Raw genomic sequence first — 17921 nt, 5'->3', positions numbered from 1 at the left:
TTTTAGGTCAAAATGGTAGCAGAAAAATGAGAGACCAGATCTATTAATAATTATTAGAAATAACTTATGTACTAATTAAATGCGCTGAAAACCAGAATAGAATGAATTCTACCCAGAACATATCATTCAATATTCATTGATGCAAAGTAAAGGGCCATTTATTTGTATTCAGAATAGTGACACGAACATCTTTGCAATTGGTGATGTAATCCAGCCTTCCAGAATGCATTTCTGACAACAGCAATCACAGGCTGCATGTTTCACAGAAAGATTTTTAAAATGTTGTAAAAATGAATCTCATTTTATGCTTCACCCCAAATATCTTCTAGCTCTTGAGTTTTTATACCTGAGCATGATAATTTGTTTGAGTATTAAAGTTAAAATCCAGCTTAACATTTTTAAATTTATGAAAGATAAGTTTATTGTAAGGCAAAGAATAGAGCCTCCAAGATTTCCAATTCTATTGAGCAGCCAGTATTATTAAGTAATAGACAACTTGTCTCACAATTATAAGCCAATTAAGGGATGGTACAACAAGTTGTAACAAGAACAACACAGCTATCAACTTCTTCATTACAACAATAGAACAAGGAAAAACAAGTCGGAAAAAAAGGAAAGTATCTATATGAATTAACTAATTGCAGCAGATAAAAGCAAGAAACTACAATTAACAAGATTAACATATTAAATATTATAAGTTACTTTATACATTTTCTTTATTTGTTCTTTATATACTTTGTTCCATTTTATAAATTTTTAAATTTTTTAAACTTTTTACTGTAGGTTTTAGACTTAATTTTCTATAATTTAAACAGTTATTTTTAGTATTTGTTTTTTAAAAAGTATTTTATTCACTACCATTTAGTCCTCATACCATTTTCATTGCTACTATTTTTTCTGCAACAACTTTGTCTTTTTTCATTTTATCCTTGTGTCAATTTGCCTGACACTGATGTCTGCTTAGATTTTATCCTGTAATAGTTCAAGATTTCAATTATTTGTTAATAACTCACTATCTATTATAAATTTTAATATTTAGGCATGTCATAAACGAACTGAAAAATATACTTAAGATAGGAGCAAAGTTTTGAAAATAATAAAAACTATTTTCTTCTTGATAATTAAAATGAGGTTATTTTCTAAAGCCTAATGTTTTTTAGTATAGTTCTTTTCAAAGGCTTTTTCACCAATTTTCTATTAAAATCTATTACTTGGAATATAAGCTTTTCTACTTGAGTAAGGGACATACTAAAATCAGTTGCCATTTTCACTGCACATTCAGTGCAACCACTAAAAATACGTAATGATAAAAATATCTTTTTGGGTTGTTTGTAATTTTCTAGTTGTTATCATACTTCAGGATCACGAGGTCTTCACATAAAGGGTTACAACTAAAAAATGGGACAAAGTTTGAAAGCTCATAACTCTTTCAATTTTTAAGTTAAAACCAAAGTTTACAGAGTCTTTTAAAGGCTTCATTATAGTTTATTTCAAAATATTTATCTAGTTTTGTTGACATCTCTTTACCTTACAGTATCAGGTCTTGACTTGACTGATAAAAAAAGCTGTTGTGCTAGATTCCTATGCAATTTATTTAGACAATACTGTATCCTTTGGTAGAGTTGCTTCGCAATAGCTCAAAAGTTTTCTATTCGGCAAAATTCTGAAACAATTACAGAATTATCATTTTCACGAACAAAATTTACGTCATTTTTTCCAAGTAGTTAATCACATTTTTAGCGTAATGAGCACTTGCTTGATCTGGCCAAAATATGTAACTATTATCTGCATGATATTGTCTGAATGAAATCACTTTTTTTTAAATAAATGACATCACTATTTTTTGTATATGTTCCTTTAAGTAGTTATACTGATTTTTTAAAATTTCCTTATTTAAAAAATAAGGTTTTGAAAAACCCTTTCTTAGAATTTGCTGTATCCATTACTAATACTATTGCTTACTGCAAAGATAGATTCATCATTCATAATCCAATGTATGTTTTTGAAATTTTGATACAATATACATATCTATTCCTTGCTTCAACTTTTTGTTCCTTTGATCAAATTGAAATTACAGTTTTTTTCTTTTTCTTATACTTATGTAGTGTAAAAACATATTTCTATTTAAACAACAATTTTACATGTTCTGATAAAATAGTATAAGATCTTATAGCAAATTAAACATGTTTTGCTTATCGTAAAAAAGTTTAAACTTTAGTAGAATAAAATAATTCAATACTTTATGAATACATGTATGTCTAAACATAATGGGACTACTGTATGTTGAAATGTTATATTTACACTTTGATATTTAGAAAAAGTAAAAGTTTGCTGGTAAACCTGAAAAAAAGAATTCATGGCTTTACAATTTTGAAATTTATTGCAATATTTTTAAGATAAGTTTTCATGCGAAGAGCTCTTTGACCATCAATAATTAACTAGCTGATAATAAAAAAAACCAATGAAAAAAGGTTAACCTAAAAAGCTCTAAAAGAAAATATTTAAAAATTTTGAAAGGTTTTGAAGAGTTTTATAAGGGTAGTCACAAAACTTTTTTTTAGAATAAATGATGTTCTTGTTAGTTAAAATAAAGTCTTAGGCATTGTTTCACATATGTTAAATTCAATTACGATTTAATTGCTTGATTAAAAAAGAAAGTTTAATTTTTGTTTAATTGATTGTCACCTTAACAAAAAAAAAAATCACAACATAATATAGAGAGTGTAACACTTAAAATAGTGTGACAAAAGTTATTTTAAACCTTATAGTTAAAAATAACAAAACTAGAACTAACTTTTATTGACTTTTTGCAACCTTGTATAATTAGAAAAAACTGATTGCAAATTAATTTGTCATAAAATTAGGATAATAAAATAAGTACATAAACTTGAATTAAAAGATTTAAAACAATAGAATTAATAACTATAAAGAAAAAGTTTAGTACTTTTACCTGTCAGAATCTTTTTCAAAAATTTTATCTGTATAAAGTTGCTTTTGATCTGTATTAAAACAAAAAACATGATTGAATATAATCTTTATCTGTAGTAGATATAGATTATCTTACTATAATAATTATATTATCAAAGAAAGGATATACTTTAAAACTACAAAGGGTATACTTTAAAATTTTCAACCATTTGTGGCTGTATTTGGCAAGTATCTCTGCAAGGGTCTTAGCAAATTTTTAAATTAACTGAAAAGTTTGATGTTTTTAAAAATAAAGTTACTTAACCTTATAGTTAAATGGCAATTCTTGGCTAATAATCTTGAATCATGGGTTAAAATTATCTAAGTATTGATGTTTTGTGATGAAGTTGATATTTTTAAGTATTCTTTAAAATTTCTAGGAATTTTTATATACTTTTATTATCTTCATTTTGAATAATAAAACACTTTTTATAAAAAAAAAGATGGTAGGAAATTACAAAACTTATATCCCAGAAAAAAACCTATCTTTAAAGTAAACTGAGTTTTTCCTAAAATGGACTTGGGAAAAACAAAAATGCTATGAAAAATAAAATGAAAATGCTAATAAAAATAAAATCTAGACAACAGTATTTAACTATACCACTTGATTTAAAAAAGGTTGCAATAGGATTTTCCTTTATCTTTTCAGCTATCAAGATATCAGATTTATAACTTCCTTTTGCTTTTCCTTCATCATTTTCATTTTTAATATCATCTTTTGCACATTCTTGCACATACTCCATTGTTGGAAAAAGATCATTTTTTTCAGTAGTGTTTATCTTGAATTGTTGTTCATTGTTTTGAGAATTAAGTTGTTCATCATTAAAAACTAAACTGGTATTTTCCATAACAGATGTATTAACTGTTTTACTGAATTCACGCTTGTGTAATGCTGATAGAAGATCTGTTTTTCCTTCTGCTATCCAACAATTTCTTTTGACAAAGTGAATTGGATTAATATGGGGATGCGATGACTCTATAAAATGCAAATAATTATTTACTTTTGAGTCCTATTTATTTTCCTAATTTGAATTTTTAAGAAAAAGCCAATAATGCTGACTTAGTAACACATAGTTAATTTTAGTAAGAAGGCTGCTTAACTACTTTAAATTTTTTGTTTACTGTTTTATTCACTCAGCAACTTGTTTAAATTTAGAATTCCCTTAGAATTTAACTTGTTTAAATTTACAGTGTCTCAAAAAGTTATCTGAACAAACAAGTTTTTCCCAAAAAAAAATGTTTACGCTCTAAATTATACTAAAAACAAGGAATAGCGATACTTACTTTGTCTGTCATTTTAATTCTATTGGGAATAGTATGTTATTTAGCATTCGTATTTTTTGATTCATGCTTCAGTTGGTTTATTATTTGTCCTAAAAGAAACTTGGTATTGAATAGGCTTGTAAAAAAACTATCTGACCAATCGATATTTAGGTAAGTTTAACTAATTTTATGTGAAGTTTGTTGAAATACTTTAGCTAACTTTTATACAATTAATGAAATTGCATAACAAAAACTGTTTTTTTGTACTAAAAAAAAAAAAGTTTTGTATAAAAAAAGGTTTTATGTTTTTTTAAGTAAAATGGTTGGAGGTAAACGACACTGGACTGTTTCTCAGAGAAATTTAGCTGTTGATCTAGTCAATCAGGGTAAAATCAATCGTCAGGTGCAGCAAGAGACTGGAATGCCTTATAATACAATATCCAACATAATGAAGAAGTATAACTTGATCGAAACAACAGCCACAAAAGAACAGCAGGGTCACAAAAAAAAGACTTCTAAGAGTTTTGATAGAAACTTGATTATACAACTCAAGAAAAATCACTTCATTTCTGCTCAAAAACTGGCTGAGCAAGCTGAAGAGAATTATGGAATCTAATTATCCCATCAGACAATCAGAAATTGTATCTGAGACCAGGGATTTTAAGGATGACTTGTGTGTAATAAACCATATTTGAGTAAGAAACACATGAAAACAAGATTAGAGTTTGCTAAGAAGTTCAAAAACATGCCATTAAGTTTCTGGAAAAAGATCCTGTGGAGTGATGAATCGAAATTCAACTTAAAGTCATTTGATGGAGCCCAAAAAGTTTGGAGAAAAGCTGGAGAAGCCCACAAATTAAGCTGCGTGAGAGGAACTGTCAAGTATGGTGGCACAAACGTGATGGTATGGGGTTCAATGGCTTGGAAGGGTGTCGGAAAACTCCAATTTATTGATACTATAATGCATCAGATGCAATACAGAAACATATTAAAGCAAATTTTGAAGTCATCTGCTCCAAAACTTCTGCTAGGATCTGATTTTACATTTCAGCAAGATAACAATCCCAAGCAAAACTAAAACCAAGGAGTGGTTTGCTGAAAATAATGTTGAGGTCTTGGAATAGCCCATACAACCACCGAACCTTAATCCTATTGGACATTTGTGGGAAATTTTAGACCGAAAAGTTGGAGATTGGTCATTTTCCAAAAAAGATAACCTCAAAGTGGCAATTGAAGAAGCCTGGGAAAAGATTCAACCAGAAGAAACAAAATCTTTAGTCGAATCAATGCCTAGACGTCTAGAAGCTGCAATGCAAGCAAAGGGAGGCCCAACAAAGTATTAAAATAATTTTTTTGTTGTATAATAATTTATTATAAAACAAATAATATGTTTGGTTGAATAATTTTTTGACAATAAAAAAACGACCTAAGTTCCTTTATTTTAAGACTGAAAACTTTGTGATTCATATTTTAAACTGAAGTAATTAAAAATCGAATTAAAAACATGTTCTTTTATTTTTATTAATCTTGAGTTTACCAAAAGTCTAAATTTACAAAAATACAGCACTTTTTTTAGGAAAAATATTTTCAAAAAGGTTTGGTTGGATAATTTTTTAAGACACTGTAGAATATCCTTGCACACTTTTTTGTATGCAAGGGAATTCTAAATTTAAACAAGTTGTTGATTAATTATTAAGAAACTTTTTTCGTTCATTTTACTTAATTTATTAGTCTATATCAAATTACTGTATTGCAACATGTCCCTTTATTTTGATTTCACATGGTTTTTTCCATATGAAATCAATTAATACACCTCTACATAAAATCCACTACTAAATGTATTTTTCAATTATAGCTTAGTATTTGCATATAACATAGATTTACATACTTCAAAACATACTCTTAGTAATAATAAGTGAAATATGGAACAAAATTAAAGCACAAAGATTTCATTTTTACCATATGAGCATATGGAGGATAAAAAGTAGATTTTAATCTTTTCCAGACTGCATAAACTTATGTGAAATAAACAATCCAATAGATTTTCTACATATCATACAATCAAATACAGTACAATTTGCTGCAAGCATTTAAGTATTTTTTTTAAGTCAAGTTAAAACTAAATAATTATTTACAAACAATGGGTAATGCAAAAAGATTGGTACATTTTAATTTTTTATGTATACCACTCAACTTATAATAATATAGGTCAACAATTTATTTTAAAAGATTTGCCTTTTTTTTTTTCTAGAAGAAATTTACTTTCATTAATGCAAATAGTTTTTGTTTTTCTTAGAAATGCAAAGCAATCTATTTGTCCAACACACACAACTTGGTTATTTTTCTAATCTAACTCGTTTCACTGCAAGCTTCAATTTAGCAATTAACTTCTATCATATTTTGTTCCAGTTTATTAGGTGAATTAATTCATCCCAAACAAAGTAATCCTATGGCTTAAGGAATTTGGCAGCCAATAGTTTTTATAAATAAAAAATTTCATTTTTAACAAACTTTTTGTTTTTTCCCATTAAATTTAGTATGCAAATAAATAAATAAAACTAAATATAAAAATTATTAGTTGATTGTGGTGTTTCAAATGGTTGTCACACTCATTAAGTAGCAACCACTACATTGAAATCCATGTACAGTAGTAATTGCTAATCATATTTGAAAAAATAATAATGTAAAAGGGAATTTAACAACAATCAATAACATTTGAGTTGATTACACTTCTACAAATCTGATTTATTGTCATTTTAAAATTAAAAAAAAGAAAGAGTTGGGAACTGAATGTTTTTTTTTGACTCCCCTTCCCTAGTTTTCTGTATAACATAACAGAACATAACCAACATGACTGTTAGAGCATTGGATTACAAATTTCTTATAGGGTTCAAAAAATGATAAAACATTTAGTGGTCAGTTAATTAAAATTTTACAACTCAAGGCATCAGGTTGAGTAATAAAACTTTCAAAAGCCTGATGAAATTGGTGCCAATGGGTAATACTCTATCATGCAAAAAGTTTTTTATTCTTATGGGCATCCTGATACCTGCTTAAGCTGTGTCAGGACAAGTGCATTAATGATCAGTAGCTTATAGTAAAACATGAAAAAGACACAATTTTAGCACTTGTCTAAATTTAACAAGATTAATACATAATTTATATATTTATATATATATATATATATATATATATATATATATATATATATATATATATATATATATATATATATATATTAGGGATATGACTTTTTTGCAACCTACTAGGCCTGTATCGTAATTCAATGAACTTTTATGTAAAAAGAACGAATAGATGTTTCATTTTGACATATTTTGAAAAAAGGTCACCCCAAAACCAAAAAATCGAATTTTCAATAGGTACACTTTCGTACAGTAAATGAATATTAAAGGCTGAAGATGTTGTAAGAGTCATACTCCTGTTGTTATTTTATTTATTTATGCAACATGTACTGTGATATAACAAAAAACATTATGTGATATATAATTATACATGTATTACAAAATTAACAGTATCAAAGCGTCTAGTACAACAATATACATAACTGTCTGTGTCTATAGGCCTACTGTGTTTAGTACAGGGGTCACATGATGCTCACGTCTCATAAAGAGTCTAGCGCTTATTACTTAGAATGAATCGAAGTTGCAGTTTGTCTTTCTTTCTGCAGGAAGCATACAGGTCTTGCATCACCTTGATTGCACGTTCAGCTATCTGATTACTTCGTGGTATGTCGATGACGGATGGCTCTTTCTTCCAGTGATTTTTGAATGACTGCAATGCCTTTTTGTAAGGCTTCAATACATCAGATAAATTCTTGAAGTCATTGTCATTGTACTTTTGACTACTAAACCAATGTTCTGCCCACTCATATGAAATGAACCTGCAAACCTTCTCCAAATTCTTTCTCGCTTCAGGCATAAGAATGAACGCCAGAATGGCGAGAATGGCTCTTGAGTTCCATCTGGCATTGCTCATATTAGGAATGTTCTGAAAGTGAATCAGAGGGAAGTTTCTTTGTTCTTCATAGAACCTAAACACTCTTGTTAAATGGTACAAAAACTTCATATCGTCTCTCCACCCTGATTTATCAAGAATTTCTACAGTTCCATTCACAAACTTATCCTTCAGTTCATCATACTTATTCAACAGTTCAGACACAAATGGGTATTCAATGTTTGGAGATTTGGTATCACCCCCAAGTTCTTCGTCCATCACCAGACGGAGAATCCTGTCTAGTACGTGATGCTGACAACCGATAAATTGTGGTATTGTGACACCCTTTAATTTAAACATACGTTGCAACTTCACAACAACTCCATTTCTCTTCCCAGTATTGACGTTTGTTGTATCAGTAATGATCATCTTAATTGAATTCCACAAATTGTATTCATCAATAAGTTTGGCAATTTTTTCAGCAACAGTTTCAGCTTTGCCATCTTTTAAACGCAGTGCATCAAGTTTCACGTCAGTTCTTTCATTCTGAAGTACAACTACCTGATATTCCTTATCATCTATTCGTTTGCCGTCAAAGTGTAAGGACCACTGTTCCATTTTAAGTTGTTGTATCATTTCTTTTTTTAATTTACCTGCCTCTTTGAATGTGGACTTGTAAATTGCTGATTGACTTGGAGTTGGAATATCAATACCTTGTTGTGATAATACATTGCATATTTTAGCAGCTTTCTTTGTGGAAACTCCACTTGATGTAACCATACTTACAGCAAATTTACTTTTGTAGTGCTTTCTAGTTTTTTTCTGAGTGTCCTCATCATCGTCTTTATCACCGTCGTCGTCGTCTTCATCATCTTCACTCTTACTTTTGCAGTTTTCAGATTCAGTACCACTGTCTGTGGTAGACAGGACTTGTGATGTGGAAGGTATTGCTGTTCCAGACTGGACTTTCCTTCTCTTGGAAGGGTGAATGGTTTCTTTACTTGCCACTTGTCCTGTTGAGTACCCCACCTGTCCTTTACTTTCTTTTTGTAGGTGGTATAGACGTTTATCTTCCGAGGATAACCACTGGCCATTCACTTTCGTGATGTCAAATAATGCATTGAGAACATCATATTTTCCACACTTGACACATTCATCATAGACCTTCAGCACCTTCATAAGCTTTGCTCTTATCACTTGATCAGACACATGTGGAAAATTCAGTTTATTGTCCCACAATTTTGTAATTTCCTTAGAAATTTGGTCTATTCGTTCTTTTCTTCCTTTAACATATGCTCCGAGAAACTGGTATCTTCCTACGATCTGCAATTGAAGTGGTATTCTGGATTTTTCATCGAGTGAATGTTCTTCTACAGCCACGCTTCCTCTTCTTCTGTGTGACTCTTGAAATCTCACCAAATTTTTAGTCCAAGTCTTCTTGTTCTTTGTTACTGTAGTATGACTTTTCTTGTGAGACATCATATAATATTGTTACGACTTTACGGATAGCTGAGCGTAAATATCCGTTTAATAAAGTCGTTTAATTAATAAAATACTTTAACTGTATAGTAATCCAATTATAGTTCAATAATCCAGTCAATGTTGATAACAGTTCGATAATCCAGTCCGTATCCTAACGATAATGCTACAACTACTTATACTTCGTACACTTACAGCGTCTTTAGTTCGCTACAGTAGTTCCTTATTAGCTCAGTTACACGCAGAGTACTTCATAGAACTATTCACATTATCAACACTTAGCTCACATTAGCAACACTGAGAATTAAGCTGAGAATTAAGCTTAAGATTAAAACATCGGTCAAAAATGAATGTATAAAAATGGTAAATCAAATTTTTATTTTGGGGGTGACCTTTTTTTGTTGCAGAAAGCTATTTGGGCCTTTTTTCATGATTTTAGGTAAAAGTTCATCGATTTATGATACAGGAAACATTTTATTTGAAAAAAAATTAAAAAGTCATATCCCTAATATATATACATATACAGTGGGGTGCAAAAAAAAAGCCACAATGACATTTTTTTTTAATTTTAAGTATAAAATGTATAATCAAGCAAAAAAGAAAAATTGGATGTGGCAGTCAAAAATTCAGGAAAGAAGAAGTATGTATATATATACACTAACATTTATATAACAAAAATCTTTAAAAATACGGAATAATATGGGCACATTTAACATTTTAGAAAACAACACACGGATATAGAAATTGGACAAATTATTGAAGCTGCTGACCAAGGAGAGTCTCCTAGAAGCATTGGAAAGCATTTTAAACGGCAAAACTCCACTATTAGCAGATTGGTGAAGAAATATAAACAAACTGGTACAATTGATAGGTCTATTGGATCAGGAAGAAAACCTAAAACTTCAAAAAAGGAAAATCGCTACATTAACACCGTCAAAAAAGATCATAAAATCACATGTAGTGATATAAAACTAGATTTAAACCTTACTAATATCTCAAAGTGGACAATATCTTGTCAAATAAAAGCATCAGGTGAATTTTTTTTCTGGAAACCAAATTAAAAAAACCATTTGTTAGTGAAATCAATCGCAAAAAAAGATTAAAGTGGTGCATTGAGCACAAAGATTGGACATGTGAACAATGGGCTAAAGTTATTTGGAGCGACGAGTCTCCTTTTATCTTGTTTTATAATGGTTGATCTCACTGTTGAAAATTAATTGGGGAAAAATTCAATCCCCAAACATGCAACACAACCATTCAACATGACAAAAAAGGTTAATGTGTGGGGTTGTTTTAGTGCACACAAAGTTGGACAACTTTACCGAGTGAAAGGGACCATGGACCAGCATTTATATCACAAAATCTTAGTTCATTAACTTGGACTAAGTATAAAAGAACTTTTTCCTAATGGTGACTACATCTTTCAACAGGATAACGATCCCAAACATACAGCACGGTTGAATAAAAGATATCTAGAATCTAAACTGATACCAGTTATGTCTTGGCCAGCACAGTCTCCTGATTTAAATCCAATAGAAAACCTATGGTCTATATTGGATAAAAAATTGAAAGATCGTAGGGCAACAAATGAGGATGAACTGTTCCAAACTCTTCTTGTTGGTTGGAATGCTTTGCCAAATGACTTATTAAAAAGACTTGTAGATAGTATGCCTTCTAGATGCGCAGAAGTCATAAAAAACAAAGGGTGGCCAATTAAGTACTAATACAACTAAAACTTGAAAAATACTTCACAAATCCTAATTTCTTTTTATTATATGTAATATACAATAATATCAAAAGCATTTCTATCAAAATTGTCTTATATTACTTTTATTATATGAGTTTAAGATATTTTTTATTGCTTTTTTTATTAAACAATTGAGTGTGGCTTTTTTTTTGCACCCCACTGTATATATATATATATATATATATATATATATATATATATATATATATATATATATATATATATATATATATATATATATATATATATATATATATATATATATATATATATATATATATATATAAATATATATATAAACATATAATATAAACACTTATATACATAATTTATATTATGAATATAATACTATTACCTTGCTCAAATGATTTGGAACATTCTAGAGCATTTAAGTGCAAAGAAGTAGGAGAATTCCAGTGTTTTCTATTAATTTTTTCTACTTTTTTCATAAACTTAATGTCACCCTAGAACAAACACAATAATTTAAGGCTACTGCCATATCATATACTATCAAAGTAGATCCAAAAGTGAATAAAGGACATACGATTACCTCTGAACAAGTTCGATTAAACTTTGGAATAACTTCAAAATTTCTCACAATATCCAAATGTGTATTAGAAAAATCAGTGCCTAAGATGCAATATAAATTTTAATATATTTTATAGAACTGAAAAAGAATACTTAAAATTTAAATATATTGATCTAGAGCATCTTTCCTTTTTTTTTTTTTTTTGCACTCAATACCATCCACTATTTATGTATCTAAAAAGATACAAAAGAGTTTCTTCATTTTGTTTGTTACTAAGTTACCATTGTTAAAGAAAGATTTTAATGAATAATCATTTCCTAGTTATCTAACAAATGTAAGAATTACAGTTTCAAATATGTGTCAACTTTAATTTGCATTTTAGAAAAAAAATCACAATGGAATCCTATTTATAAAAATAACACTGATACCCTCATGTTACAATTATTACTCATAATTTACTACAGAGAAAGTAATTGGTTAAAACTTTAAATGTGATTTTAAAGTAAACTAATTAAAGCGTTCAACAAACAAATTGTTCAATATGTGCAGCACAAACTACAATATGCTCAGAATGTAATAAACATACATTTTTAAATACAAACTTTCCAGGTTACACATATTATTCTCAAAAATATACATCTTGTAATTCGAGTAGTAAAAAGTCAAATTGCCAAAATAATTTATAAACTCAATTGAACAAAGATATAACACTTTAAAGTCATTTTGCAATACTGAAAGAGAAAACCATAATCCTATTATAAATGATAATACCATTATAAACTCTATTTGTATCTTGTATCTACCATTTGTATTTACTCTTTTGTCACTGAACTCAAAACTCGTGTCACAAAGAATCTATAATTGTCAAGTTACTTGTGTATAATATACATAGATATAAATATACATTATAGATATATTTATAATGCATATTGATACAAATGTACATAAACATGTTTAATCTTAGTCTACTGCTTAGCAATAAAAATCCCTACACATAATACATCAGTGATTAGGAAGATAGCTAATGTTACTTATCATTCAATATAATAAAGTTACTTAAAATTTACAATAGAGCGGTTCTTTTTAAAAAAATCTTGAACTTTTTAAATATGAACCACCTTATTGTACACTTTTTGCAAAATTTAGGCTGACCATTTTTTTATTTTTGATGTATTTCTAGCTTCAGGTTTCTTGCTGTTCTTTTATTTATTTATTCATTTAATTTGTTTTGAATCTCCTTATCTTTTCTCATTTCTAGGATTTTCCGCATTGCAAATCTTCTTTCTCCATCATCTGAACTACAAAGCATAGTCTAAATAATGGTTTCACAGTGTGAGTTCCAGGTAGAGAAGCAGACATATGGCAATACAATAACTTATGCAGTAAAATTTTGGATAAAGTAAAAAATCAAATTATTTTAAGAAAAAGAAAATTTATTTAATGAAATTTGAATAATAAAGAAACACTAAACTTTAAAAATATTACATTATTTGACACCATATCTTCTTATGGCATCAATTCTTGAGTGAGCCTTAAAAGCTCTTAAACACTCTCCTTGTTGATTTTTTTTTTATGTATGTTAAATTTTTTTTTTTAACTGATTGATTTTTTTTGCAATACAGCTGTGTTTCTATACATTTCTTTTTAAAATTGACCAGTAATCTTTGATTGGACATGCTTTTGATAAGTTGGCAGGATTGTTCTTTTTTTAACATATGGTTTTTTTTATTTCCAAAGCCAAACTTGGACCATATTTGAATTGTGAGAAGAAACAAAATCTGAAAAATGTGTATTTACCACTTCTGTTGTTTTTTGATAAATGGAAGAAGTATATTTCCTAAACATTCTTTTTTACAAATATGTTTGTTGACCCCTTGACCGGTGGGCATTATAAAAGCAGGTGTCATTCTTTTTGGTCAAATTGCTATCCATAGCAATACTTTTTTATTCATAAATTACCTTTGTTATAATAATTTACATCAATTGATGTTCTAGAAACATAATTTGAATAGAAGCTATTATTGCCAGTTAATTTAGAGTTAGCTAAATTACAACTCATTTTTGATTTTATAATTATTAACCACTTCTCTTCTTTTGCCACATTGGTTTTTCTTGTTCAACATCATCAAAATTTTTATAAAAAGATAATCCTTCTACCTGAAAATGTTTCCAAATAAAGAAACCATCTTGGCTATTTTTAATGCTGCAGTACCTATTGATTTAGGGTTTTTAGGAAATTTTGTGAATGTTTAATGAATAATTATTGTCTTTATTCTTTATTATACCTACATTTACCTGTGATAACAAAACTGAGACCTGTAAAATCCCATTTCTATAACTCTTTGATTTATTTTTCTTTCTTTCTTGAGATCACTTCTGTCTTACAGTCTCTTTTCTATCAACCAATCCCATTTGCATTTCACTTTTACAACAAGTTTTATCCCTTTAAAATTTCATTAACTGAAGTTCAATAACAGGAATTTTGCTTTCCTTTTAACATTTTCATGAAGTATGAAGATTCACAAAGCAGCTAACAGTTTGACTCTTTGCAGGATATGATTGAACACTTTTCTATGTCAAACAATTTATCTAAAATCACATTACCATTAGAGACCTGTTAGATTTTTTTTTTCTGATCATTTATAATTTTGTTGCTTCTACTTTTATCAGGGATAATTGCTATTAGTGGATTATTTTCTCAAAAGTTTGCTTTAAATTTGTCATTTTTTTAATTACACTGGTCTGCGTCAAAATTGTTCCTAGGGTTTTCTTAGGTGATTCTCTTTCTAAATCCGAATCTAGGATTCAAATTTGTCAATCAGGTCTAGTTTTTAAGATACAGACTTAGGGCTCTATACCGCATATAACAGCTGAGTGTCCATTTTGTTGCAATTCCCAGGTGACAGTTGTGTATTGATATATCTTTAAACAGTATCTAAAGTATATTTATAAAGTTTTATTTACAATTGTCAATTTTTTTACAGGCTAATGTATGAGATAAATAAAATTTATTTCATAAAAATGAACAGAAAATGTAAAAACAGTCCCTACAAATTCTGCTATGCGTGTGGAAAGGTAACTTTTAGTGATCAGCAATGCACCATAACTACGTTAGTAAAGTCCCTTTACATTGCATATTTTGGAATAAGGTTTGGCAATCAAGATAAAAGCTTTGCCCCACATATATGCTGCAAAGCCTGTGTCGTAGCCTTTAGTCGCTGGAATGAGGGCACAGCAAACTGTATGTCATTTGGTGTACTGATGGTATGGAGAGAAGGCCAGGACCATACTACATACTATTTTTGTACAACCAACCTTCAAGGTAAGATAATTTCTTAAAAGAACAATATTTAACAAATCCAAACATATTTATTTCTTTTATAGTATAATTAAATTTGAATTGTTTATAGAAATTGTGTTGAAATTCAACAAAAAAATTCTTTAAATTGTATTGAAAAGTGCATTAAAATCTGATAATAAATATATGAATTTTTTCAGGTGTCAATGAGAAAAACAAACACATGGTGGTCTATCCTGATATTTCTTTTGCCATTAAGCCTGTACCACATGGTCCAGGAGTTCTCTTCTAGTTTGCCTTCTCCACCTGAGAAAGGCGAACTAGAAGAGGATATGCAAGGTATAAAAGTGGAAGACACTGACATATCTGTGACATATGAGCCAACGTCTAGCATGACTTTGCCAAGACCACTCACTCAAAGTCAATTAAATGACTTGACCAGAGATCTTGGTCTTTCTAAAAAGAATGCACAACTTCTTAGTTCCCGTATTAGTAAGAGCAATCTCCTCTCCAAAGAAACTACCTTCTATTGGTATAGAAACAGAGAAGAAATGTTTTGAAGGTTCTTTGAAGTTGATTTTTCTAGCTCGTTGGCATATTGCAATGATGTAAAAGGCTTAATAGAGGCACTTGGCGTTCCTTACCAACCAAGAGAATGGAGGCTATTTATTCCTTTAGCAGAAGCCTAAAGGCAGTACTCCTACACATTGGCAATAAAATGGCATCTGTACCTATTGGACATTCAGTTCAGTTGACAGAAAGCTACAAGAACATGAAATATTGATTGATGCAATCAAGTTCTCTAACCACAATTGGCTAATATGTGGTGACCTACTTAATAAAATGCTTATTAAGTTTTCTTGTCAATATAAAGCTTTCCTTTGAAAATACTTTAGCACCTGTGGGTAATTTTTTAGAAAGAAATAGAAATATATTTTAACTTACTAAGATTTGATTTTCTATGAATAAATCTTTTCTTTTCAAGTTGTGTGCTTTCTACTTGGGCTGCAAGGGGGGTACACAAAATACCCTTGCTTATTATGCCTATGGGATAGTTATTTCAATAACCTGACCTGATTGAGCAAAATGAATGTTATATTCGGGTTTAGGAGGCCAATTTCATTAGGAATTACCTTAAAAACCCCCAGGAACAGAAAATTTTTTTTCAAATGCAGCCCTGTGTTATCATAAGAAAAGATCATGTGTTAAAACATTTCTTAGAGTTGGCAGTTTTGATTTTAAGAACTTGCTTGCTACAGTGCCAATTAGTTTCATTAATTTACATATAACTTTATCACAAGTTTTGTAATCCATGCTTGAAAATTATTTACGAATTTCAATAGAATGTGGATTGCACTATTACATTTTGCAATAATATTAAAATAAATAATAAAATCATCTCTTATAATTCAATTTCAATTAATATAAACAAATAAACTATGGAATGAAGCGTATATATTAACAACTTAAAATTCAATTATGATTGTTTATGGTTATGGTTGATGACCATTAGCTATGCCTATTTATGGTCTAATTTTGACATCAGAGGTCAAATTAGGTACATTTAGGAACAGAGATTTAGACTAGTTTTAAGATGATAAGATTAACAAAAGTTTCATAAAATATACTTTAGAAAAAATTCTTAATTTGAGGCTCAAAATTACCTGATTAAAGATTCAATATTAAAATAAAGAGAACCAGTTATCAGCATTATATGATCAAAAATATAAGGAAAATGGTCAGCCAAACCTCAATTCAAAAACTTTTGAAAAAAGACCCACCCAAATGTACAACTGACAGTATTAATTGTAAAACACTTCTATAAACTAACATAACTACAATTTGTATTTCCAATACATCTTAAGTGTACATGAGCTCACTAAGATTTATTTAATCATAAAACTAAATATTTTTTACCAGTAGTTCAACCATTTTTACATACAAAATATCTTTATCTCTCCTATAAACTGGCATATTTATTTCTCCTATAAAGTGACACATATTGCACTATAAATTGTGCCTTTAGTAGGCCAATTTGGTAAATTCTGAATATCAGGAATGTCTCATTTTAAATCACTTCAAGATACAAATTGTATGTTTTATATCTTCTTAAACTGAGAGATGTTTGGCCGAATTCTTGAGTTCTTAAAAATTTGATTGTAAAAAATTATAGAATACTTTTTTGTAACAGTTTTAAATCAAAACTCTTTATCTATTCTAAATCTTTGTTTCAAATTTATATAAATATTTGTACAAAAACTTTTGGTACAAAAATACCACTGTTGGTACAAAAATAGCTAAAAATAGCTAAAATACCACGTTTGGTACACGTACACGTTTGGTAGCTAAAAAATGATACAAGAAGAATCCTAAAATATATTTGCTCTATACATCACACAAAAAACTTCTTACTTTGCACTTCGGAATCCTTTAATCTTTCAACATGTAATCTATAAGTATAATATATTCATATTGAAAGTTTACCATTGCTACTGCATTTACTACTTTGAATAGTACTTTAACAAACAACTTTTTAGAATCATCTTTATGATTCTAAAAAATTGTCTGTTAAGTTAATTTGTGGAGTTTGAAAAGCTTTAAAACTTTTATTCAATGGGAAACTAAATAACTTTATCAACATGCGAAATAAAACCTAATATTTAAACTGTCAAAAGTTCAGAGCT

General features: G+C 28.8%; 1 protein-coding gene across 10 annotated transcripts in view; it reads right to left on the bottom strand.

Moving 5' to 3' along the window:
* LOC145182634 (serine/threonine-protein kinase Nek1-like) overlaps window positions 1-17921 on the bottom strand; it is a 124457-nt gene that overhangs the window by 13930 nt on the left and 92606 nt on the right. For 8 of the 10 annotated variants that reach the window (XM_090080281.1, XM_090080284.1, XM_090080283.1 and 5 more), the window contains 5 exons: window positions 17650-17687; window positions 11961-12040; window positions 11766-11874; window positions 3569-3943; window positions 2951-2999 (listed from right to left, as the gene is read on the bottom strand). In XM_090080281.1, the coding sequence (XP_089936407.1) occupies window positions 2951-2999; window positions 3569-3943; window positions 11766-11874; window positions 11961-12040; window positions 17650-17687 (651 nt within the window). Of the gene's footprint in view, window positions 1-2950; window positions 3000-3568; window positions 3944-11765; window positions 11875-11960; window positions 12041-14797; window positions 14875-14990; window positions 15255-17649; window positions 17688-17921 lie in introns of those variants that run through there. The other 2 variants (XR_016450210.1, XR_016450211.1) reach the window with 1 other exon arrangement.

This window comes from Hydra viridissima, unplaced genomic scaffold (assembly GCF_058129835.1).
Source record: "Hydra viridissima isolate aposymbiotic clone 2 unplaced genomic scaffold, HvirCarnegie_v1 scaffold_2, whole genome shotgun sequence".
In the NCBI taxonomy this organism is placed as follows: domain Eukaryota; kingdom Metazoa; phylum Cnidaria; class Hydrozoa; order Anthoathecata; family Hydridae; genus Hydra; species Hydra viridissima.
This window is presented reverse-complemented; position numbering and strand designations above follow the sequence as displayed.